The 25,413-nt window shown below is 35.6% G+C and overlaps 1 protein-coding gene across 1 annotated transcript; it reads left to right on the forward strand.

The window, feature by feature from the left end:
- The first annotated feature begins 16,421 nt into the window (after positions 1 to 16,421).
- On the forward strand, positions 16,422 to 21,499 carry LOC140169346 (monocarboxylate transporter 11-like). The gene is made up of 4 exons (XM_072192600.1): positions 16,422 to 16,427; positions 19,151 to 19,334; positions 20,288 to 20,428; positions 21,162 to 21,499. Exons 1-4 carry the CDS (start codon positions 16,422 to 16,424, stop codon positions 21,497 to 21,499), a joined length of 669 nt encoding a protein of 222 aa, XP_072048701.1.
- The last annotated feature ends 3,914 nt before the right edge of the window (positions 21,500 to 25,413 follow it).

The raw sequence follows: 25,413 nt of genomic DNA on the forward strand, positions 1-25,413 counted from the left end.
AATAATTCTCAACCCCAAGTGTGATCAAAACAAACGCTGCCTGTTGCCGTCATGATCACGCTGTTGAAAGGGCTGTTTATAGCTCGCGCCACAATTTTTACACATTACATTCCCCTAGGAGATATTGCAGATGTACTGTAATGTTAGATGATACATGAATAATTGTGTGCAGTAACTTTGCCTCACTATTAACAGGAAGCGTTTTGGTATACATAAAAGAGCAATCGTACACGATGTACTCAAAACTCGGTATATTCAATATAAACACGCTGAATGGGATTTATAGATTTTCTGTACATATGTGACCATCCACCACAACTGAGCCCGGATGTCTCCAGTGCCACTATTGAGATATGCTCCATTGAACTTAACAATAAACAATTTACAGCTCGGCCACGGAGGCAGATGATCAGAAGAGTGTAATAATAAAAGATAAATCTCATAATGCTATCTTTAGCCTTTTGTTTACATAAAAATGACGCATTTTGTAAAGATAGATTGGCCGTTTTATGCATAAATAGCACGAACGTTGGGAAAAGGCCTCAAACAAATAATAAAGACACTGATACGATGATGAAATTGCATAAGTCGGGGAATATCTGCGTCGCAATGTTTTGTTTTGATTATAGGAATTTGACCTTAAAATTTACGACGTTAAGACATTATCATTCGAAATCAACAAAAGATATTTCAGCAGTACATGGCCACATTCTTTCTCTAGAGTGTTTTGAACATGTATGTGAAATAGCTCCAACAATGGTTCGCTGCATAATGGTCAAAACAACCTTGACCTGAAAAAGGGCGAGAGGTGCCATATTTACGGATTCAGGCTAAATTCAAAATTGGTATAAAACGTTTGGTTTTTTATCGATTACAACAATTCATTTTCGTCATTAAAAGAAATTGTGTCTGGGGTGAATTACACTACAACTTTTATTTCTAGGGCTCTTTGATTTCTTCAGATATTTTTTATAATGATAGAGTGAATCCCCTGGCCTTCTATAATTACGCACAAAAGATCGCCTTCCCTTAAGATAATGGCATGAGATTGTATGAAATAATCGTTTGATAGAAAATGTGCTTTCAGTTTACAATATGCCACTTATAATTGAATGAATTATCCTAAAGTTGCAGATTTACGGAGATGGAATTTGCGTTTTGTAGGGGTAAATGTTCTGATTTGAGCAATATTATTCTGGATTGCAAAATCCAAAAATCCAAAAAATTGTGTCCCACACAGAGGTCAAATTCCGCCTCCCTAAATCCGCCATTTAATGCAAATTCGCTACATTTTGAACACAATTAATAAAGTAAACCTAGGAAAGCATATTTTCTATCAAACAATTACTCTACACCATCTCCTGACACACCCACAATAAATTTTTAGACCGTGGGGTTTACGTACGAAGACCCCTTCCGGACCAGTCATGAAATTTAGCAAAAATATGTTTCATACCTTATCAAGTTTGTAATTACACGTAAAAATCATATTTCCATCTCTTTAATTTTGATATCATAGTCAATATTTATCCATTTTTCTTCTTTCTTTTTTAGGATATATATTTGATGCAACTGGTAGCTACAATTGGGCATATTACTTAATGGCAGGAACGGAACTTTGTGCAGCCTTCCTTGTTTACGGTTTTAAATTCTTAAACAGATTTGTGCATGACACTTCATAAAATCTTGTAGTGATGACTGTTTCAGCAATTATAAAAAGGGATTTTTTTAGTGCTCCAGTGAGGTAAAATTCGTTAGGCGTAAACCTTACTGGCAGGTCAAAAGGAGGTGATGATAGTTTTGTGTGTTCCACATAAATATTTAAAATAATTATAATTCAAAATGTGTAATAATTGTAAATTAACTTAACGTACAGGTAACTGAAGATGGAAAGTGACGAGTTATCACAAATCATAGCGCCAGGTAATGACTGGGCCGCCGAGTGCGAATGTGTATTTGACTTTCCCCCAAATTTGACATATTCTGTGATATTTCAACATGCCAAAGACAATTCTTTGGGTACATACTTTCTTATTGTTAATACATCTGTTTACCCATACCTAGGTTACCATTCGTATTGATTGCTAATATTACATATTTTGTGACTGCATTTTGGCGTTTTCAACGCGTTTTAGGCTTACCGTAAAATTAGAGCTGATATCTGTACATGCTCTTTTTAGAATAGATGTCTGATGGTAGGCTATTGCAAACAACAGAAACAGATTGATTCAATCAATCTTTATTTTCATCAATCTCATTACAAACATTATATCATTATTATATACAATTATTGTGTATTAACAAGATTTAATGAAGGTAGGTACATCACAAAGCCGAGGCCTGATAACGATGTACCACCTTTTAATTAACAAATAATTATAATTTAATCAAAACAACGAATATACACATAAACATAAATAAATAAACAAAGAACCCATCTTAATTTACCATAATACAATTTTAAGCAAACAAATATTTTAGCAGTAGTATAGTATCAAGTAGTATAGTGAATAACATAGAGTCAGCACAATATGAATTATAAGAACCCATCTTAATTTACCGTAATACAATTTCAAGCAAACAAATATTTTAGTAGTAGTATAGTATCAAGTAGTATAGTGAATAACATAGAGTCAGCACAATATGAATTATAAGAACCCATTTTAATTTACCATAATACAATGTTAAGTAGGCAAATATTATAGCAGTAGTGTAGTATCAAATAGTATAGTGAATAACATAGATTCAGCACAATATGAATTGTGACATTATTTGTTATCTTTTAGATACCTTAACATACTATTTTTGAATTCATTTACCAGTTTAGCTTCTTTAATTTCACTTGGCAAACTATTCCACAGCCTAGGACCAAGTGTTAAAACATCAGTGACTTTATGGATGTCAGTTCGATAATTCTCTTTCTTTCTGGTATTATAATTGTGAATAGACTTCATGTTTATGAACAAGTTGTCAAATGAACTTGGTAATAGACCCTTATGATATTTGTACATAAATATACCCAGTTCTTTATTATACAGTTGGCATATATTAAGTAAATTGTACTTTTCGAACAATGGTTTGGTGTGGCAAAGATACGAACTATTATTTATAATTCTTACTGCTCTTTTCTGGAGCTTCACACGTCTGTTTAAATTATACTTATTAGCAGAACCCCACAATATTATACCGTAGCTTAAATATGGTAAGATTAGCGTACAATACAACTGATACAGGCTTGTTTTTGGTAAAAATAGTTTAAGTTTGTTTAGGACACCAATATTTCTAGAACATGTTTTACTAATGTTGTTAATATGTGACCTCCAAGTTAGGTTGTCATCAAGTGTAATGCCCAGAAATTTAACGTCATATACACGTGAAAGTTTGCATCCATCTAGAAATACATTGTGGACATCAGTTATATTCTTTGTTTGATGAGGTGTTCCACTAAACATAAGATTTGTTTTACTAGCATTCAGGGATAACTTGTTACACTTAAACCAGTTAACAATCTCCTTCAATTCTTTATTCATATTGTCACAAAGCCTTTGAATATTATTATCAGAAAGAAAAACAGTTGTGTCATCTGCAAATAATATAAACGATAGAAGTTTGGATGTTCTGCTAATGTCATTCATGTATATAATAAATAGTAGTGGCCCCAAGATGGAGCCCTGTGGCACCCCACACTTCACACTGGTACAAGATGATTTTGCAGAATTAAAAGATACATATTGTTTACTGTTTGACAGATAGTTTTCAAACCAGTTATACGGTACACCACGAAAACCATAATGGTACAACTTTTGTAATAAGATGTCATGATCAATAGTATCAAAGGCCTTTGAAAGGTCCATGAAGACACTTGCAGTATACATATTTTCATCAATAGCCTTGTTTGTATCTTTAATCAAGTCTAATACAGCCATATACGTAGAATGTTTATGACGAAACCCATATTGCCTATTGTACAGTAATTCTTTGGCATTTAAAAAGTTACTACATCTTTCATGAACAATTCTTTCAAGAATTTTTGAAAAACAAGGCAACACAGATACTGGTCTATAATTACCAAATAATTGTGGAGAATCTTTCTTATATATAGGTACAACCTTTGCTATTTTCATAGCATCAGGAACAATTCCTTCTGTTAGTGACTTGTTGAAAATGATTTTCAATGGATATAAAATTTCAGTGGCAACCAATTTTACCACGTCAGACTTTATTAGATCATAACCTGGACTTTTTCTATTACCTCAGTTGTTAATAATCTTCAGGATTTCATTTTCGTCTGTCGGTTTGAAAAAACAACTAGAGTTGCAACTATTAGTTAGATACTCATCAAAATTTTTACCTTGGTGTTTTATAGAGGCAGCTAGTGTAGGTCCAATGCTGGCAAAGAATTCATTGAATTTGTTTGCTACTTTTGATGGATCATTATAAGTTTCATTGTCACTTACAAACTTTTGAGAAGATGTCTTTTTTGGACATCTGAGTACAGAATTCAGAATTTTCCATGTATTTCTCATATTATACCTTTCTTTGTCCAGTTGTGAACTGAAATAATTTTGTTTTGCCCTCCTCAATAAGGAGTTTAACTTGTTACGATACATTTTATATTTATGTACATTCGCATCAGTAGGTTTTTGGATATGTTTTTTGAACAACTTGTTCTTTCTACGAATACATTTTAGTAGAGAATATGTTATCCAAGGTGCCCTAGGCATCCTATTTTTTGTATGAGATTTCTTAACTACCTTTTTTGGAATACATTCATCAAATACCGCTTTAAATTTATCAATAAACTTGTTGTATGATACATTGGCATCATGATTTTCACACACATTGTCCCAGTCAACCTTGCTAAGTTTATCTTTAAGTGCATCAATGTTTTGTACACTCATATCCCTAATTTCGATGACAAAATCGTTGGTATTTTTACCATAAACACTTAAGTTTGTAGATACAAATATAGGAAGATGGTCACTTATATCAGTTAGAATAATGCCAGATGTTTGATTTGCATAATTGTTGGTAAAAAGTTATCAATCAGAGTTGCTGATTTTCTAGTTATCCGAGTCGGTTTAGTTATACTAGGGTATAGAGAATATGATGTTATAACATCTACAAATTCACCAGTTGGTTTATGAACATCATCATTGAGTAGGTTTATATTAAAATCACCCATTATATATAGGAGCTTATTTTCCTGACCTGTTATTTTACATAATACAGCATCAATATATTTATTAAATTCATCAATAGTTTGGTCAGGTGGTCTATATACTACACCAACTACAATGTTTTGCGAATTACTTTTTTCAATCTCTATAAACAACGATTCAGTATACTTCAACTGATTTAGATCATTAATATCATGTCTAACATTATAAGCAATATTCTCATCAACATACATAGATACACCACCGCCTCTCTTGTCATTTCTATTACACAATTCGAGGTTATATCCTCTTAGATGATAGTAATCATGAGGCTTTTCTTTCAACCAAGTTTCAACCAGTCCAATGATTTGAAAGTTTACATCAATTTCTGAGAGTAATTCCTTTAATGCATCAAAGTTTTTAGTCAGACTTCTTACATTGCTACAAAGTAATGATAAATTGCTGTTTTTTATACCGCCCATATCAAAAAATGAGACCTTTTCGGATAACTTCCCGATAGTCACCGGGTAGACACCGGCAAATTTCACATGCAAATTACATAGGTAGCGGGTGACTACCCGATAAAATTTTGGGAAACCATAGTGGATACCTTTCAGGAATAGGTACCGGATGACTACCGGATAACTGTTTTGGGAAACTAGCGGGTAACCACCCGATGACTTTTTTTGGGAACTAGCGGATAACTACCCGATAACTTTTCGGGGATCTAGCGGATAACTTTTGGTGACGATATACCTGGTGACCTCCTTGGAGACTTCCTGTTGACCTTTTGGGGAATGCAGAAATTCAAATTCATGAGTATGCACAAATGTATTAGGCAATTTAGCTTATTATTTGAATTGTAGTTTCTGGAGAAATACATCTGCAGTCATGGCAGTTGAGCTTGTGATATCTTGCTATAATAAACTTGAAAGTGTACAATGTAATTGTAGTTATTGTACAAAAATATTCTTCTGATTTAATTTGGTTCACCTTTATTAGGTGTAAAACTTTAAATTAATGTACAAATAATTCATATGATATCATCATACATATACTTAGTATACTAAAATGTGATCACATATCACTGACACCTAGTAGTTTATAATTTTTATATCAAATATTATAATTTATTTACAACAAATAGCTTAACACAAAGCTTATCAGTTAATTGACACATAAGCTGATGATTAGTAATTTAATTGACATTGATTTACTGTCAAAATCATGTATAATTTACAAAAGATATAAACTAAAACATTCAAATGTGTCATAAATAGTGTATAAAGACTGCACCAATACAAATCATTTCATACACATTTTCCTACCTGCATTGTCATATGAAATCAAGCATTCAATGCTTGATAATTCCTACAGCATGTTCCAGATTAATTAGTAAACATCTTGTAATGTCCTACATAAAAATCCATACATTTTGGACCACAAATAACTTGAATATTCTGCACAAATATATTCCAACTGCCAACAGCTAGCTACTCCATTTTGAATTCATTCAGTGACCTTTGACCATATACCCACCCACGCATTCTTTTATGCTTAATGCTATTTTCAAGGTCAAATTAAAAGCGGATAACTACCGGGTAACTCCTGCAAAGAATCTAAGTTTCTGGGAACCTTCTGGGTAACTCATTTGAAATATTTGAGTTTTGGGAGACTTCCGGATGTCTACCCGAAAACTTTTCGATAACTTAATTAGGTATCCGCAAGGTATCCGCTAGCGGGCACTTTCGGATAACTCTGGAAAAGGAACCCGAAAGGTTTCTGATGACCACCGAATGGTCATCGGGTGGTCACCGGGAAACTTTTCTTTTTGCTATGGGCGGCTGTTTCTTTTAGATTGTCTGTGGAAAAATATTGTGTGTTATTATTACAATCATTTACTTCAAATGCATCATCATTATCAAAAGGATTGTATTTCATGTTATCGAAATGGGATTTCATATATTCAGTATCAGCCGACATGTCCTCAAAACACCTATACAATTCAAGTTGAAATTCACGTTCATCAGTAAAATGATTAAAAGGCAGTGTCAAATTTTCATTACAACTGGAGCAATGCCAATATTTTGTATAGTCATTGCTTCTGAATTCCTTTGCAGATAGGTCACTGCAACATTTGTGAACATATTTCTCTTACATAAATTGCAAATTAACTTTCTATGATTTCTTTTTACAAGATGGGAGCATATAGCACATAAACAAGACATAAATAAATAAAACAACAAACAAATAAAGTAAAAATAATATATAAAGCAATAACCTAGTTATGCTGTAAACACAGCAAAATATTAGGGTTATACTTAGATATTACTAAGCTTGCATGCCAATATTATAAGGAACATATTTATAAAGAACATATTTATCAAAAACAATTAAGACACATCGATGTTGAATGATGCAGTATTTGACTTTGAACATGACCAATTTATAGAATAAAGGTACTAGATTCATAAAATCTGTATATTGAGGACATACATGAATTGTATACAAGCATACATGAAAAAGAAAACCATTTAAGAGTTTACAATATTGCAACTTTAGAGTCATTTGGAACCGTTATGTAATCATATCATTTTGTAACCAACTGAACATGGATTGCTAACGGGAACATTAATGTATATCATAAACATGGATCAGTGTAGATACAACAAGATATCATTTAGAATTGTCATGAGATAATATATCAACAAAATTGTAAATCCTGTTGTACATGTTAACCTACAAGGGTTTGAAGGAATTGAAGATATAGTTATCATTAGTGGAATCAGCAAAGATTCAAATAGACCAGACACATAATTGTATATTAAAAATTATACATAAAGTGTTAAAAACAACAACATAGATATCATTTTGAACCGTGATTTATTCATAGACCGTGTCAGGCATATGAAATAGGGTGGCTATATGGATACAACAAATAAAGTAAACCATGCCGATGTCATCATGTAACTATTATAACATAGAAGTATACATCATAGATTCATATATCATGCACATACTCCATATCGTGTGTATTTTAAAGCAAACATGAGTCTGCAGATACCTGAACAACAAAGATATCACTGTAAAACCAGTCAATGATTCATGTTTACACACATTGTATAATATCAACAAACAGAAATTTAAAGAACAAAGACATAATTATACATAATACCCATTGCATCAACATCAACCAACAGTCAATCAATGATTTTGCATCTAATAAACACACTGTACATATACAGGCAATGATTTGTAGATACAGCAGAGATAACTTTTCTTAAACCCAACATGGATTCATGTATCAGGAGTCAGGACATTGTATTGCTTGCATTTGAACAAGATTGGAAATATACAACATACATATAATTTGGAACCAACATAGATTCATACATCAGGCATACAACATACAAAAAATTAGTAGAAACACTGTGGATACCATTGTGAAATGAACTTGGATCCAGAATATGAATCCTATTTTATATATCAAATACTCGATTTATATCAGATACAACCACGATATCATTTGATGGAACAAACATGGATTCGCGTGATTAAGTACCTTGAATATAATAACGTACATGAACTTGTAAGTAAAACATTATCATTTTGGAATCAACGTGTCATTTATAAACTGGGAACATTTTACATACCGGATACAGTATTTTTTTAAACATTCACACAAGAAATATTAGAAACAACATGGAAGGTCAAGTTTGGAATCAACGTTGACTCATACATCATCACTTCACATATCATTTATAAAATATAGGTCCTAATACACCAAAATGGCCAATGACGTAATTATATCATCCAATATGAATTTATGGAACAACAATTTCATATATTTGCAGTAACAACATAATTATTATTATAGAACAAACATGGATTCATGCATCATACATATTGAATACAGTAAAACATGCATTCGCAGATACACGTAGGCCTACAATAAAGATATCATTGAGGATCATGTTTGGACTCATATACTAGATACATTATATCAACATGCATATAGACCCATGCATTGCATCAACATCCATAAATATGAAGATATCTATCATATCATGGACACCCTTGAACATAGATCAGGCACATTTATAATAATCATGAGTATGCAGATATGGCATGGGATAAGACAAGCAAGTAATACAATGATTGTGTCTTAAACACACTGTATATATACAGGCAAGGATTTGTAAATGTAAACTTTTTTTAGGACCAACATGGATTCATATTATAATGCTTATATTTGCACAAAATTGGAATTATACAAGATCATTGAAACCAACATAGATTCATACATCATGCATAGGCCTACAGAATATATAAATTAATAGTAGAAACACTGTGGATACCAGTATGAAATGCATTTGGATCCATATTATGAATCGCACTTTATGTATCAATATTTATATATGATTTATATCAGATACAACCAAGATATCATTTGATGGAATAAACATGGATTCGCATGATTAAGTATATTGAATATAATAACGTACATGAATATGTAGATAAAAACATATCATTTTGGAATCAACATGTCATTTATACATTGGGCACATTTTACATACCGGGTACAGTATTATATAACATCAAACAAGAAATATTAGAATTAACATTGCATCAACATCCATAAATATGAAGATACAACATAACTGTCATATCATGGATACCCTTGAACATAGATCAGGCACAATAATAATCATGAGTATGCAGATATGGCATACATGGGATAAGACAAAACAAGTAATACAATGATTGTGTCTTAAACATGCTGTATACAGGCGAGGATTTGTAGATACAACAGAGACAACTTTTCTTAGGACCAACATGGATTCATATTATATTGCTTATATTTGCACAAAATTGGAATTATACAAGATACATATCATTGAAACCAACATAGATTCATACATCATGCATAGGCCTACAGAATATATAAATTAATAGAAGAAACACTGTGGATACCAGTATGAAATGAATATGGATCCATATTATCAATAATTATATATGATTTATATCAGATACAACCAAGATATCATTTGATGGAATAAACATGGATTCGCATGATTAAGTACATTGAATATAATAACGTACATGAATTTGTAGATAAAAACATATCATTTTGGAATCAACATGTCATTTATACATTGGGCACATTTTACGTACCGGGTACAGTATTATAATATCAAACAAAAAATATTAGAAACAACATGGAAGATCACTTCTGGAATCCACATGGACTCATGCATCAACACATTGACTAATTATGTTATTCTACATGAATTTTTGGAACAACAATACATATATTTGCAGTTACAGCAAAATCATTATTATAGAACAAGCAAGGATTCATGCATCAGGCATATTGAATACAATAAAGCATGAATTTGGAGCTGCAGCAAATATATAATTTTCTAACCAACAGGATTCATACATCAGGCACATTTATAGCAACATACATTGAATATGTAGAAACATCATATCATCAGTAAGGAACAAATGGTGGATATAAATACAACAGAGGAATCATACATAACAAACAATAACAAACCTTATAGACCTACAGTATCAGAAACACCAGAGATAATATTTACAGGATCTGATACAGGCACTATAATCATGGAAATGGGATGATAGCTAACATCATCTTAAATTACTTTAAGCTACCAGATCTATTTCTTGTTTGCATTGCATGTTTGGGCGAAGTTACATGAGGTTTAGATTTTGACTTAGCTAGCTTTTTCAGATTAGCCACAATGCCTTCATCGACTTCAGGTATTTTCTTAAAGTCGTCTGTGTTTCTTACAAGTATGATCACAGTTTTACCTGGAGCTGAACTTGGAATCGAGGCAAAGATGCGACCATCAATACTCCATGCAGAGACAACACCTGGATGTTTAGCTGTCTTGGATAGCAAGCTTTGATTTTGTTTAGTCAGGTCTTCATGTATAGTAATGCCAGAGCCTTTCAATTTGCTTCTAGCTTTGATAACTTTATTTCTTGGCCTGTAGCTGGTAAATTTGACCAAGATTGCCCTGTGTTTTTTACTACCGTCTTCTGATTCTTCATTCATTTTACCGACTCTATGACTTCTGTCAACATCACTGTCGTTTATGGTGATACCTAATTTCTCTTTTGCCAGGTCTTTTTTACAATAATAGTGTCAGTACATTCTTTAAGATGTTCGGGTATGCCTGTCACCCTGAGACTATTACGTCTACTATACTGTTGGATGTCATTTAGTTGTTTAGTTACATACTTCATTTGCTGAGACAGGTCTTCTTTACCTACGTTACTCTCTTCCTTGGCAATTTCAAGAGCTTCTACTTTGTTAGAAAGGTCAAATAGATCACTTTCGCATTTCTCTATACGTTGAACAATTTTTTCATCAATGACTTCAGTGATTACATTTTTCAGAAACTCTTTATATTTTGAACTTGACATCATTTTGTCCAGAAAGTCATCTACATCTGGTAGTTTGTTATCAGCCATATTTGACAAATACAATAACAGTACTATGCAACCCAGTGGTATGATAGAGTGAGGAATATAATACACAGTTAATAGTTGTACTCGTAGTACTTACATGTTACAATAGTTCATACACTTGTTGTATATACAAACATTGACAATGTTATATTCAGCCATATTTGACAATGCAAATACAATAAATATTACACCAACCAATGGTATATGATAAATAAATACAAAGTTGTACTGAGTAGTACTTACATATTACTATACTACATACACTGGTTATATTATACAGGCATTGGCAATGCAAGTCAATAAGCTTAACCACTACATTGATTTTCCCATTAGATGGGAGCAACGTGTGAAACACGTCTTGACTGGATGAAAATCAATGTTTGATTCATAGTAACAAAATCAAAATTTAACTTTGAATACAGGGTTCGTGGCTGCGATCAGAAAAGATGTAGTCTTCGGCGCCGTATCAATATCTCAAAAAAGGCCACGACTAGCAAGTATGTTTTATATTTCCCGCATGAACGCTTAAGTCTACGCCTATACTATACTTCTTTGTAGGCCTATATGTTGGCTGACCACTATTATGATTTATATCAAACCTGTGCTGTGATTGGCACCTGTATGAGGTATCTCTTTGTATAATGTCCTACCATTCAGCAAACTGACCAATGACGGACCTTGTTATAGGGTTAAATGGGCACTGTCATCTGTTGTAAACCGTTCAGTATAAGACTGGGTGGTTTAGGACCTGGTCACTACATAATCCTACAGAGAACACAGTAGTTTGACAATGGAGTTAAAGACCCCTTATTGGTTAGGCGCAGATATTTTAATAAAGGGCCAGCTCCTTTGCGGGTATATATATAACAGAACTTTTGTTGGCTTTGTCCGCACACTGCTGAATTGATACAGACCCCCAGTCTAAAAGGCCAGCTCCTTTGCGGGTATATAACAGAACATTATGCGAAATGTGTCCTGTCCAATATGTTACTACAATGTGTACAATCTTACTTTATTTTGTTTTTTATCCCCTTCGGACACGAAGGAAGATGGCTCGATCAAAAATATTTTTATGCTTATAAAAGCCTACAAAAGAAAATATCTCGACAATGCGTCCAACATTTTCCTGGGTAATGAGCCCACGTGATCCGACTTCAAAACATGTCAAACCACAAGTAAACCCATTATCTGAAATGTCGGACACAAGGTCAAGGTACTTCGTTTGTTTTCGCTCATGGGCTTTTGATATGTTGGTTTGAAATGGCACAGTTAACTCAACAAGCTGGATGGAATTTTCCTGCTTATTTTGGATGACAATATCAGGCTTGAGTTTAGAAACAATAACATTAACTGGTAGGGTACCCCCTGTTGTGGCGAAATGTTGCTGAAGATGAACATATTGTTATTTTCATGACCAGTTAACGCTTTAAGAGTATGTTTGAGGATGGAGTTATGGCGCCAGGTGTTTCTACCTTGATTTAGTGACACGGGGCAGTTGTTTAGAGCGTGGAGAAAGGTCTCATAATTGCCGCATAACTTACATCCAGTTTGGACCCTTTTTCCCCACGTTCTGAGGTTGCTGAATGTTTGTAGGAAATCAATGGCAGAGCGATGGCAACGCTGAGGACACCTCTGGGGAGATCATATATTATTGATCTCCATGTTATGTCTAGGGTTTCAAGTTCAATGATCTTTAGGAAGTTATCCTGTTATATACGTCTAGCCCTTTTCTATTCACAGATTATCCATTGTATTCCTTTTGTTTAATGTTCGTTGCCTCGACCATTACCTAGAGTAATGGAGGTAGCTAGCTGTCCAGAGACCATTATCAACACAATAGCTCAAGATAACGGTCTCGGGCAGCGAGCTAAACAAAAGGAACACCATGGACATTCTAGAAACACTATGGAAAGGATCACAACATACATGTAGAATCTGAGTTGGTTACTTATCTCGGATAGAATTACGGAACAATTGCATTTACAGCTTGATTTACATGCAAATGTTACATGACAAGAGAAAATTATAGAGGGCTCCTGCAGTTCGTATAACGGTAATTCATAACACCACTGGTGCTCAGTTAAATGTATGCAAATTAAATTAGCATAACGAAGTAAATAAAAAATCATAAATAAAAAAAGTAACCGTTTCGTTTAATGTATACTCAGTACATGTATATCCGTATATAAACTTGCCATTGGTTTTTAGAAGAGAATCTGTCTTTATCCTTGCCCAACCCAAAAACGCTCAACGGTCCATGCGAATTAGCTACTAGGCAAGAACTCCCGGGATACTACCCGACCAGGGGAGCTTCGCAAACTAGCCTGCGGTACTCATGACAAGTCAAGAGGCTGGGGTGCAAAGCCTTACTGTGACCTACCCGTAATGGGGAGCACCATTGGACACAACGTTACTAGGTTATTCAAATATTTTCTTATACTCACATTTTTCTAAGATATAAATTTCATGGTGTTGAAATAGATCGTAGTCCAAACGTTGAAAACTCTATACAATTTGCATTATTCATTAATCATTTGAATAACAATGGTCACAGGGTGGATACACTCCAGCATATTAACTATGCAAGTGAATAACCTACCAAACCAATTCAAATACTGAGAGATCAATTCTGTATTGATTAAATCACTTGCATTTGTCATTAAATAGAGCTACGCAGGACACATGGGAAGAATATTACACTATCTCGGGATGTTTTTATTTTGGGAAAAACCCACAACTTTTACGAAATAATACATCAGCCTTTTCCATTTTGTCTTTTGGAAAATAAATACACCATTACAACAAATTCGTTTATTTTAGCTCGCCGTATATGTAAGATAAACGGTTCAAAATAGACCATTACCATTACCATTACCTTCGGGGTCTCGCCTTCCGAGCGACTAACATGCTCATCATACCTCAACAAGACACTGATTATCTATGGTAATGGTCTGTTTCTCACCCTTTATCTACTACGAACAAGAGGTTTTATGTACTCACACCAGAAGTTGAGACGATTATCAGTGACCAGGTTTTTGACAGTTTGTTTGACGGAAGTCCATTTATCTGCAGATGGAGCCTCCTTTGTCGCTAGCTCGTAATTTTCGGACCGAGCCAAACTTATTTTTCTTATGTTTCCACTTAGACTCTCTGTTCAGCTTGCACTTGAAAATACGTTGATTTTCTGAGAACTGGAAATGATTCAATTTATATTAATAGCCCTATAGACCCTATCGAATAAACTCTACCGGAAATGTCTAGTTTGATTCCAAAACCATTCATACCTATCACCTGTTTTATTGTAAATTATTAGCATCCAAATTGTCTTCTTCTTTGTGGGGAGATGTATCCCACGGTGGCCGAGTATTATAGCACTCCATGGAGCAAAAGTGGTGCAGAAAACAAAAAAGTTGCAGGAAATAGATTGTGCTGTACAGTGCGGCCCAAAACTCCAATGATGCTTAAGGGGTGTGATGTTGGCCAGACCTCCTCTGTATGCCTCACATGATGGAGCGGTGACCATGGAAGCTGGAAGAGCATTCCACATCCGGATGGTACTACGGAAGAATGAATGTTGATACACCAAGATGGAGGCTCGAGGGATCACAAATCTCAGGTTGTGACCTCTTCTACGTGATCACAGCTGTAGCACAATGTGGCATGGCGGTATGTCAACGAGACTATAATAGCTCTTGTACAGCAAGAATCACCAAGGAAGCTGGAAGAGCATTCCACATCCGGGTGGAACTAGGGAAGAATAAATGTTGGGACACAAAGATGGAGGCTCGAGGGATCACAAATCTCAGGTTGTGACCTCTTCTACGAGATAACAGCAGCAGCACAAGGTGGCATGGCGGTATGTCAACAAGACTATAATAGCTTTTGTACAGCATCACACGGTCCCATGGTACCTTACGGATAGCAGAATTTTATTTAAATGAGGACGAGTGACGTAGTATTTGATAGGTTCTGTAGATCTCATATAATTAAGGATTCTCGAGTACTAATATACTATAGGATAAGCCACTCGTTTGCGCAAATGAAGTCAGTCGTTCAGCCTATGCGCCTTCATGCATGTGATGCCATAGCTGTGTAGGAGTGTATCACCTGTGGAAGAGATGATGCATGTTTACGTCATCGTTTCAAAAACAAATTAAATGGCGAAAAACGGCGAACATTTGGTCGAATCTTTCCATTACTATCATATCGTGAAAAACCAAATAGCTGAGGAGTTAGCTCTATATGCTAGGAAAATATTCTCTTCGATGACCCCATGACGAGACTGGCTAAATAATCTGCATTTTTGCCGGAAAGGGTCCGAATAATTGGCAGTCGATGTGCGCCATCTTGGAAAAATTTAGGGTACCAAACTCCCTACCAACCGTCACTCAAACTGCCGATGTGTCAATTAAGTTGCCGTAAAGTGACTTCACTTTTTATACAGGGATTGAATACGAGTGTCACGGCCCTGATATAATCTGTATAATATTGTATTTGTTTACTTGTTCACAAATTGGACAGGTCACTCTAAAGTAGGATAGGGCATAAGGTTCACCTAGTCAGATAATCAGATTTATAGACACTATCAGTCAGAATAAACAATGGCAATTAAAGTTCAATATCTCCACTTGACAATAATTGGTCCAAAATTTGACCAAAAGTTTGGGTAACAAAGAAATTCCAGGGTCATTCTTACAAGTGTATTGGGGTTAAATAACAATGTATTGATAGATGAGCATTTTTGGACTGATCTGAACAATTCAAATGGAGGTAAGTTATTTTACTATTTAAATATTAAGTTGATTGCGCCAGTTTTTAAACAAAGGGTCAAGATTAAGTGCGTCCATGCGTAGGCCTATACACATATTTACCTGTTATGAGTATTTTCCCCACTGATGTGATGTAAATTAGGCACGTTTGAATGTTCACATGACATTCTCACTCACAACGGTGGCCAACCGATATCTATTGTTGTACAAGGATCACTCAGTCATTTAGAGAGGCAATACAAACCATCGAATTTGGTGTTGAAATGAGCAACATTTTGCAATGTAAAATTATTTTTCTCGGCCATTATTGAAAAGCAATTCAGTAAATTTCAGGAAAAACTTTTTTTTTCAAATCCTGGTGTTAAACTTAGGCGTGAAATTCAGTCATTAATTTCGTGTAAGATTTTTTAATTTTTACAGGCTTTTTTTTAATCAACCTTTTAGCAATTCGGTAATGAAGGATTTCCCCAACTTTCTAACGCACATTACCGTGAGCTATAGTTTTCCATATCGGTTTAAATTTCACCCTTTTTCTATTCCGACTACAAATTTTGTCAAAATTAACTCGCGAATGTACCCATTGATGGTTGATTTTGCAAGCCACAATAAAAAATGAGCATTTTGGCAGTGACTTGTGAAAAAAGATGAAATCAAAACACAAAACAGATATTCTGACGTACTTATATTATATAGATCCACACGATGTGCCTAACAGAGGTGGGAAATATCTTTCTTTAGCAAACTATATTAGTTTGAAACGCTAAAAAATGAATTCCGAAAAAGCTCGCGCCCGAAGTTAAGGCCTATAAAAATAAAAAAATCTGACACTAAAGATACAATTTCATGCCTAATTTTAACACCAGGACTGAAGGAGAAAAATATTGCTTCATAACAAAAACGTGTATCTCTGAATTGTGCTGATTTTAACATGTGTCGATCGACTTTAAAGCCATATTATAACATTTCTGTAAAGATCGATTAGTATTTATTTTCCATAAAATGTTAGCTTTTACTGTCAGATATGCCCCCATTTAATTTTGAGCCGAACAAGTGAGGTAAAGCATAGCAAATTGCAATTTACTACTAGCGCCCATGCATGTTACTCCCCGCGGTTGTAATACGGTACGATCCTCTGGTGTGTGTGTATGTGTATCCCACACGCTGTGTACGTACTGTGCATACGTGTTCGACTAATATTTCCATCGTAATAATAAAACGCCGGTTCCATCGTTTTATTCAAAATCTCGGATTTTGACAAATTGACATATTCGCCAATTTCAAAATATCAACGTTTCCTGATATCGGAAGGACATTCCACGTATTCAGAATGTTATTCGATACTTGATGTGCATCCATGTCCCACAGAAAATACCGTGCAAACGTTGATATCCGATCCCTTAATATCGTGTATACATTATTCTAAATTAACCCTATATGAAGGGAAAAAAACGCACGCATTTACGCTCAAACGACCTAAGCTAAGCGTAGATCCATCATGTTCGCTCACTTTAGTGTTAATTTTTTACCCCATCACCTTACCCGGGGTTGCAACCGGTCAAAGATGACCATAGAATGGGTGTATTTGTGTACATAGCCGGAATTTCCCAAATTGCATGGGCGCTCTCACATTATGACGTCATAGCGACACTGTGTTTGTACTTATTTGTGTATCACTGGAAAGACTATAGAAATAGTTAGAAGCATATTATCCTCTTCAGCAATAGGATTATTGATTCGTTTAAACGGTGTTTGACTGGCGCAATCATATGAGATACATGTCGCACCAAATTTAGGTACGACCTTCGCGCACTGAAGGTGCCTGAAGTTACTGATTACAGGTTGAGTATCCAATACAGTACTAGACCCTCCCTCGGGTCCATGGAGAACGACTGCTAACGTAGATTATCTAACATTAAAGCTCAATCTAATATATACCGTTCATCTTATTTGCACGTCAAGATGAATCCATTGGTTAAAATAGGATGTAATTACGAGTTACCTTTAGGCACCAGAAACAAATTTGTTCGATCTTTAGATCGACTGTCGATTCTGCTTCGATGCTTGTTATTAATTAATGATAAATTTATGTTGGTGAATATCACTACAGGCCAAAATTACTAATAGCCAATTAATCGATTTCATAAATAATAAGGATCGACCTGGCATCGATGATCGATCGAAAGATCGAACTATTTTTTTCTGGTGCCTTAGACGTAGTCTAGTCGAAATCTGGCAAACATCTGTGTGTCTTTTGAATCTTTCGATGTTTTCTTCTCATATAAAATATGACCAAAATATTTATCCTCACGAAGCAGTTCGACAGCCACATCTTGAAAACATGTTATGGAAATTATACAAAGCTATAATCTGATGCTTACTAAACTTCAGTTTTTAACCGTTTCCGGTGTACCGAATCTTTACACTTTAACCAACATATTTTAACAACCAACAATCACATTTTTATCATATTCCTGGGTATTTCAATATCTCGGCACGTAAGATAATGGAGATGTGAAAATGGAGCCAGAACTTTTTGAATGACCCTCGTATGACGTCAGTGTTATTGAATATTGATAACATCTATTTTGGCGCCTTTATAAGACAATCCGCCGAATTAGTTGCCAGTTGCAGTCTTAGCGTTTATGTTCATCTGCAATTTGACCAGTTTGCAACAATATTTTTCACACAAATGCTTCAAGATTTCTTAATTTTTGCTCTTTTCAGACTCCTCCAGACGGCGGTTGGGGATGGATGGTAGTTGTAGGTGCTGTTGTGTTTCAGGCGTTCAACGTAGGGATACATAAGGGACTGGGTGTTTTTGTTCCAGAGTTTTCAGAAGGACTTGAGATGAGCATTGGAGCTGTTGGTACGATATGTGGAGTGGCTGTAGGTTTGAAGGCTATACTAGGTAATGAATTTTTAAAGTTGTTCGTATTGCATTGCAATACTGGTTAGTTTCATTGATTAGCCCAAAAAGGGTGAAACCCTCCGCTGTATAAGTGAGGAACAAATCATCATAGGCTGATCTGTTGCAAATTTCTGTTTGCGTGGTTTTTGTTGGAGCTATTAAATTTGTACTTTTGATATTATGAACGATTGGATTCAGCGGTAATACAAAAAATCTCAGTTATGATGGAAAGAAAGAAAAAGAGGTAGTTGATCGGACCACTCTGCGTTCAACATAAAATGACTAAATGTTGGTATTTATACAGCACCTTTCACACGTGCACATTTACCAAAGCGCTTTGCATTTATTCCGCTGTCGATAGAATATGTCCGCTGCCATACAATGCCCAAGGCATGCCCATACCTTTGGGAGGCGCTCGATGGACATTATTCATAACAGCCCCATCTCATCCCTGGGTAGAGAGAAGCAAGTAAGGTAAAGTGCATTGGCCAAGAGCGCACGACGACGGCACCACCTTGTCTCGAACTCGCAATCGATCGACTACAAGGCAGAGCCCTTTCCGCTGCTCAAACATAATAAAAACATAAGTTGAAATATCGTTTTTAAAAATTGTCTCATGTGGCTTTCTTTTCTTTTCATACATGTATATTTCGTAACCAACCGCTGTGTGTGTTTGTTTCAGAATTAACATCTTTTTGAATTAGATTGATAGGATTGTCCGATCAGCTGAACACGACACCTGAAAAAGGCATAATTTATATGAAATTCAGAGACCAATCTGAGGGAATGAAATGTATGTCACCACGCACCTAGCAAATCTTAAAATTTAGGCGAAATAAGCCAATTTTAGCACCTTAGTCCTGTTATAGAGTGTATTCTTACTATAACTTTTCAAATCCGTAACTCTACCCCTGAAACTACGTACTGTATTTGTATTGTCATTGTTTAAACAGGTCCAGTATGGTCAGCATGTGTACCTCTTATAAATACACGCACTTTAATTATTCTCGGTGGCATACTGACAGGACTGGGGCTCATAGTAGCTGGGTTATCCACGAATCAAATTCACCTCATGCTCGGTATGGTAATATCAAGTAAGTATCACCTTAACTTTGATAAAAGAACGACGACAAGTAAGGTACCAAAACAATGGATATATTGTAATCCCACTCACTCACTCACCCACTCACTCACTCACTCACATAAACATACAATTAAGTCATGTCACCGAAAGTATTTCGATGTACGGCTCATGCAGAAGATTGAAAACAGGAAGAAGTGAGAAGAAAAAATGACTAACCTGAGAAGAAGAAAAATACGTAGATGAAGACAAAAGATGTACACAGACGAGTTATGGTACACGATCAGGGTTAAGAATACTGGTTTGGATTGACGGATGTACAAAGACATCGAAATTAGCAATTCGGCGTAATTTATGTTAAGATCCTTATTTCTCTCGACTACAGCAAAGCATTTGACTGTATATCACATAACATTCCGATTTCTCAACTTGAAAAAACTTATGTTATCAGAGGTCAGCTGCTTGCCTGGATCAGTTCCTTTGTCTTGGGTCGTGTTCAGAGGGTTACTTTTAGAGAACAGAATGCTGATTGGGTCTCGGTCCTTTCTGGCATTCCTCAGGGCTCTGTTCTTGGCCCCCTGCTCTTCACCATTTATGCCAATGATCTAGGCCAGCACTTGACCTCTGGTATCGGGCAAGAACATTTTATTGAGCATAATAAAATCCATGTTATTGTCGTACGTACTCGAAACCTACTTCCTGTCGCTATACTTGTGACCACTAGTACAACTTGTTTCTATTAATAGGTTGTGGCTTTGGTCTTCCAGCTGTAGCAGTGTACAGGACAGTGAAGGACTATTTTCACAAGAAATACAGTTTGGCTGTTGGGTTAGTTTATAGTGGTTCGGCCATCGGCATGATACTGTTTCCTCCAGTAGTTGAATTTGTCATAGCCACATACGGATGGAGAAATGCTTTATTTCTTCTAGGTGCATCTTGCTTCAACATCTGTGCAGTTGGGGTTTCATTTCGGCCAGTACGCTCTTCTTCGGAGTCACGTGGTCGCTGTCAATGCCTAGATTTTTGTCGATCGAAAGTAAATATTTACGCAGATATCCTCACTTATACAGGCATAGACTTTTGATGAAAAACAAACTGTGTATTATACTTTTATTTCTTTTTACTTTGTGGGAATTGCATTCACCGGGTGGATATTATTTTTAGTATCCTATGCAATTGAAATGGGATTTTCAGCAATTGATGCGTCTTTTTTCTCCGCAATCGGTGGAATCGGTGCGTTTATTGGTCGCATTGCTTTAGCACCTCTAATAGACCATAAAATCCTATCAGCACAATCAATGTTTACGCTGCTATTGTTATGTAGTGCTATTTGTTTATTTTTACACCCATTTTGTTCCTCATATTGGTCATTTGCATTAATTTCACTGCTGTCGGGAATGAGCTTAGGTTCCCCACCTCCAATAATTAATGTTTTCATCAAAGACCTTACATCTGCATCAAAACCAGAGGATTTTACTGGTGCAATTGGTCTTCATATTATGTGTCTTGGAATAGGATTCTTCGCTGGAGGACCGATAGTAGGTATGTTGCAAATAAATGTTGTTAATGACATTATAGTGGTAGTATATTAATAAAGGGTACATTGGCTTATGAAATCTAACCGGTCAAAAATTGTCCGGAAACTGCCCTCTATAAACACTAACCGTATGTACCGTATATGATATCCTTCTCAATCAGTATGCTTCGACTATAATAAGTACGTTTTTATAAATACGCACGTGACCAACTCCGCGCTGCCATAACAGCTTGTAGACACTAAGTCTCGAAGTGACCTTCTATATAACGGATGGTCTTCATATACATTTGAATGCAAAGGTGGAACAATATGAGACTACTTTTGAGCAAAATTGTCTACCTTGTTCAACATTGTGATTATATTGTAAACGTTTCCGTTGTTGAATATGTTTTTACCGTCGACAAATACTTTCACAAAGTTGTTTTTGATAACATATTACAATTCGAAATCTCACCATGTGTAATAATTCTCAACCCCAAGTGTGATCAAAACAAACGCTGCCTGTTGCCGTCATGATCACGCTGTTGAAAGGGCTGTTTATAGCTCGCGCCACAATTTTTACACATTACATTCCCCTAGGAGATATTGCAGATGTACTGTAATGTTAGATGATACATGATTAATTGTGTGCAGTAACTTTGCCTCACTATTAACAGCAAGAGTTTTGGTATACATAAAAGAGCAATCGTACACGATGTACTCAAAACTCGGTATATTCAATATAAACACGCTGAATGGGATTTATAGATTTTCTGTACACATGTGACCATCCACCACAACTGAGCCTGGATGTCTCCAGTGCCACTATTGAGATATGCTCCATTGAACTTAACAATAAACAATTTACTGCCCGGCCACGGAGGCAGATGATCAGAAGAGTGTAATAATAAAAGATAAATCTCATAATGCTATCTTTAGCCTTTTGTTTACATAAAAATGACGCATTTAGTAAAGATAGATTGGCCGTTTTATGCATAAATAGCACGAACGTTGGGAAAAGGCCTCAAACAAATAATAAAGACACTGATACGATGATGAAATTGCATAAGTCGGGGAATATCTGCGTCGCAATGTTTTGTTTTGATTATAGGAATTTGACCTTAAATTTTACGACGCGACGTTAATATATTATCATTCGAAATCAACAAAAGATATTTCAGCAGTACATGGCCACATTCTTTCTCTAGAGTGTTTTGAACATGTATGTGAAATAGCTTCAACAATGGTTCGCTGCATAATGGTAAAAACAACCTTGACCTGAAAAAGGGCGAGAGGTGCCATATTTACGGATTCAGGCTAAATTCAAAATTGGTATAAAACGTTTGGTTTTTGATCGATTACAACAATTCATTTTCGTCATTAAAAGAAATTGTGTCTGGGGTGAATTACACTACAGTTTTTATTTCTAGGGCTCTTTGATTTCTTCAGATATTTTTTATAATGATAGGGTGAATCCCCTGGCCCTCTATAATTACGCACAAAAGATCGCCTTCCCTTAAGATAATGGTATGAGATTGTATGAAATAATCGCTTGATAGAAAATGTGCTTTCCATGAGTTTACATTATGCCACTTATAATTGAATGAATTATCCTAAAGTTGCAGATTTACGGAGATGGAATTTGCGTTTTGTAGGGGTAAATGTTCTGATTTGAGCAATATTATTCTGGATTGCAAAATGCAAAAATCCAAAAATTGTGTCCCACACAGAGGTCAAATTCCGCCTCCCTAAATCCGCCATTTTATGCAAATTCGCTACATTTTGAGCACAATTAATAAAGTGAACCTAGAAAAGCATATTTTTTATCAAACAATTACTCTACACCATCTCCTGACACACCCCAATTAATTTTTAGACCGTGGGGTTTACGAAGACCCCTTCCGGACCAGTCTTGACATTTAGCGAAAATATGTTTCATACCTTATCAAGTTTGTAATTACACGTAAAAATCATATTTCCATCTCTTTAATTTTGATATCAAAGTCAATATTTATCCATTTTTCTTCTTTCTTTTTTAGGATATATATTTGATGCAACTGGTAGCTACAATTGGGCATATTACTTAATGGCAGGAACGGAACTTTGTGCAGCCTTCCTTGTTTACGGTTTTAAATTCTTAAACAGATTTATGCATGACACTTCATAAAATCTTGTAGTGATGACTGTTTCAGCAATCATAAAAAGGGATTTTTTTAGTGCTCCAGTGAGGTAAAATTCGTTAGGCGTAAACCTTACTAGGCAGGTCAAAAGGAGGTGATGATAGTTTTGTGTGTTCCACATAAATATTTAAAATAATTATAATTCAAAAAGTGTAATAATTGTAAATTAACTTAACGTACAGGTAACTGAAGATGGAAAGTGACGAGTTATCTCAAATCATAGCGCCAGGTAATGACTGGGCCGCCGAGTTCGAATGTGTATTTACTTTGGAAAGTTCATTATTTTATTTTTTTTAATTTTGGGACTTTCCCCCAAATTTGACATATACTGTGATATTTCAACATGCCAAAGACAATTCTTTGGGTACATGCTTTCTTATTGTTAATACATCTGTTTACCCATACCTAGGTTACCATTCGTATTGATTGCTAATATTACATATTTTGTGACTGCATTTTGGCGTTTTCAACGCGTTTTAGGCTTACCGTAAAATTAGCGCTGATATCTGTACATGCTCTTTTAGAATTGATGTCTGATGGTAGGCTATTGCAAACAACAGAAACAGATTGATTCATAGTAACAAAATCAAAATTTAACTTTGAATACAGGGTTCGTGGCTGCGATCAGAAAAGATGTAGTCTTCGGCGCCGTATCAATATCTCAAAAAAGGCCACGACTAGCAAGTATGTTTTATATTTCCCGCATGAACGCTTGAGTCTACGCCTATACTATCCCAGATAGCAAGACAACGTTGGCCCAACGTTGGCAATGGTCGGCATGGTCGCGGTCGGTAAGCCGACGCCAAGCCAACGTTGGACCAACATTGACATGCCAACCTTTAGTCATGGTTGGTATGGGAACGTCAGGCCAACGTTGGGTCAACGTTGTTATGCCAACCTTATATTATGGTCGGTATGCCAACGTCAAGCCAACGTAGCCAGCCAACCTTAAAATGACGGTCGGCATGACAACGTTGGGCCAACGTTGTTTTGCCAACCTAAAATGATGGTCGGTATGCCAACGTCGAGCCAACGTAGCTAGCCAACCTTAAAATGACGGTCGGTATGCCAACGTTGGGCCAACGTTGTTGTGCCAACCTTAAATGATGGTCGATATGCCAACGTCGAGCCAACAGAGCAAGCCAACCTTAAAATGACGGTCGGTACGCCGAGGATGGGCCAACGTTGTTGTGCCAACCTTAAAATGATAGTCGGTATGCCAACGTTGCACCAACGTAGCCAGTCAGTCGTAAAATGACGGTTGTTACGTGGAGGTTGTTCCAATGTCGTCGCACAAACGGT

Source organism: Amphiura filiformis, chromosome 14, assembly GCF_039555335.1.
Source record: "Amphiura filiformis chromosome 14, Afil_fr2py, whole genome shotgun sequence".
Classification (NCBI taxonomy): domain Eukaryota; kingdom Metazoa; phylum Echinodermata; class Ophiuroidea; order Amphilepidida; family Amphiuridae; genus Amphiura; species Amphiura filiformis.

Excerpts from the sequence above, each read along its gene's own strand:
- LOC140169346 (XM_072192600.1), top strand. Across the intron at positions 19,335-20,287 it reads AGGTTTGAAGGCTATACTAG|GTCCAGTATGGTCAGCATGT; the intron begins GTAATGAATTTT and ends TTGTTTAAACAG. Across the intron at positions 20,429-21,161 it reads GCTCGGTATGGTAATATCAA|GTTGTGGCTTTGGTCTTCCA; the intron begins GTAAGTATCACC and ends TTCTATTAATAG.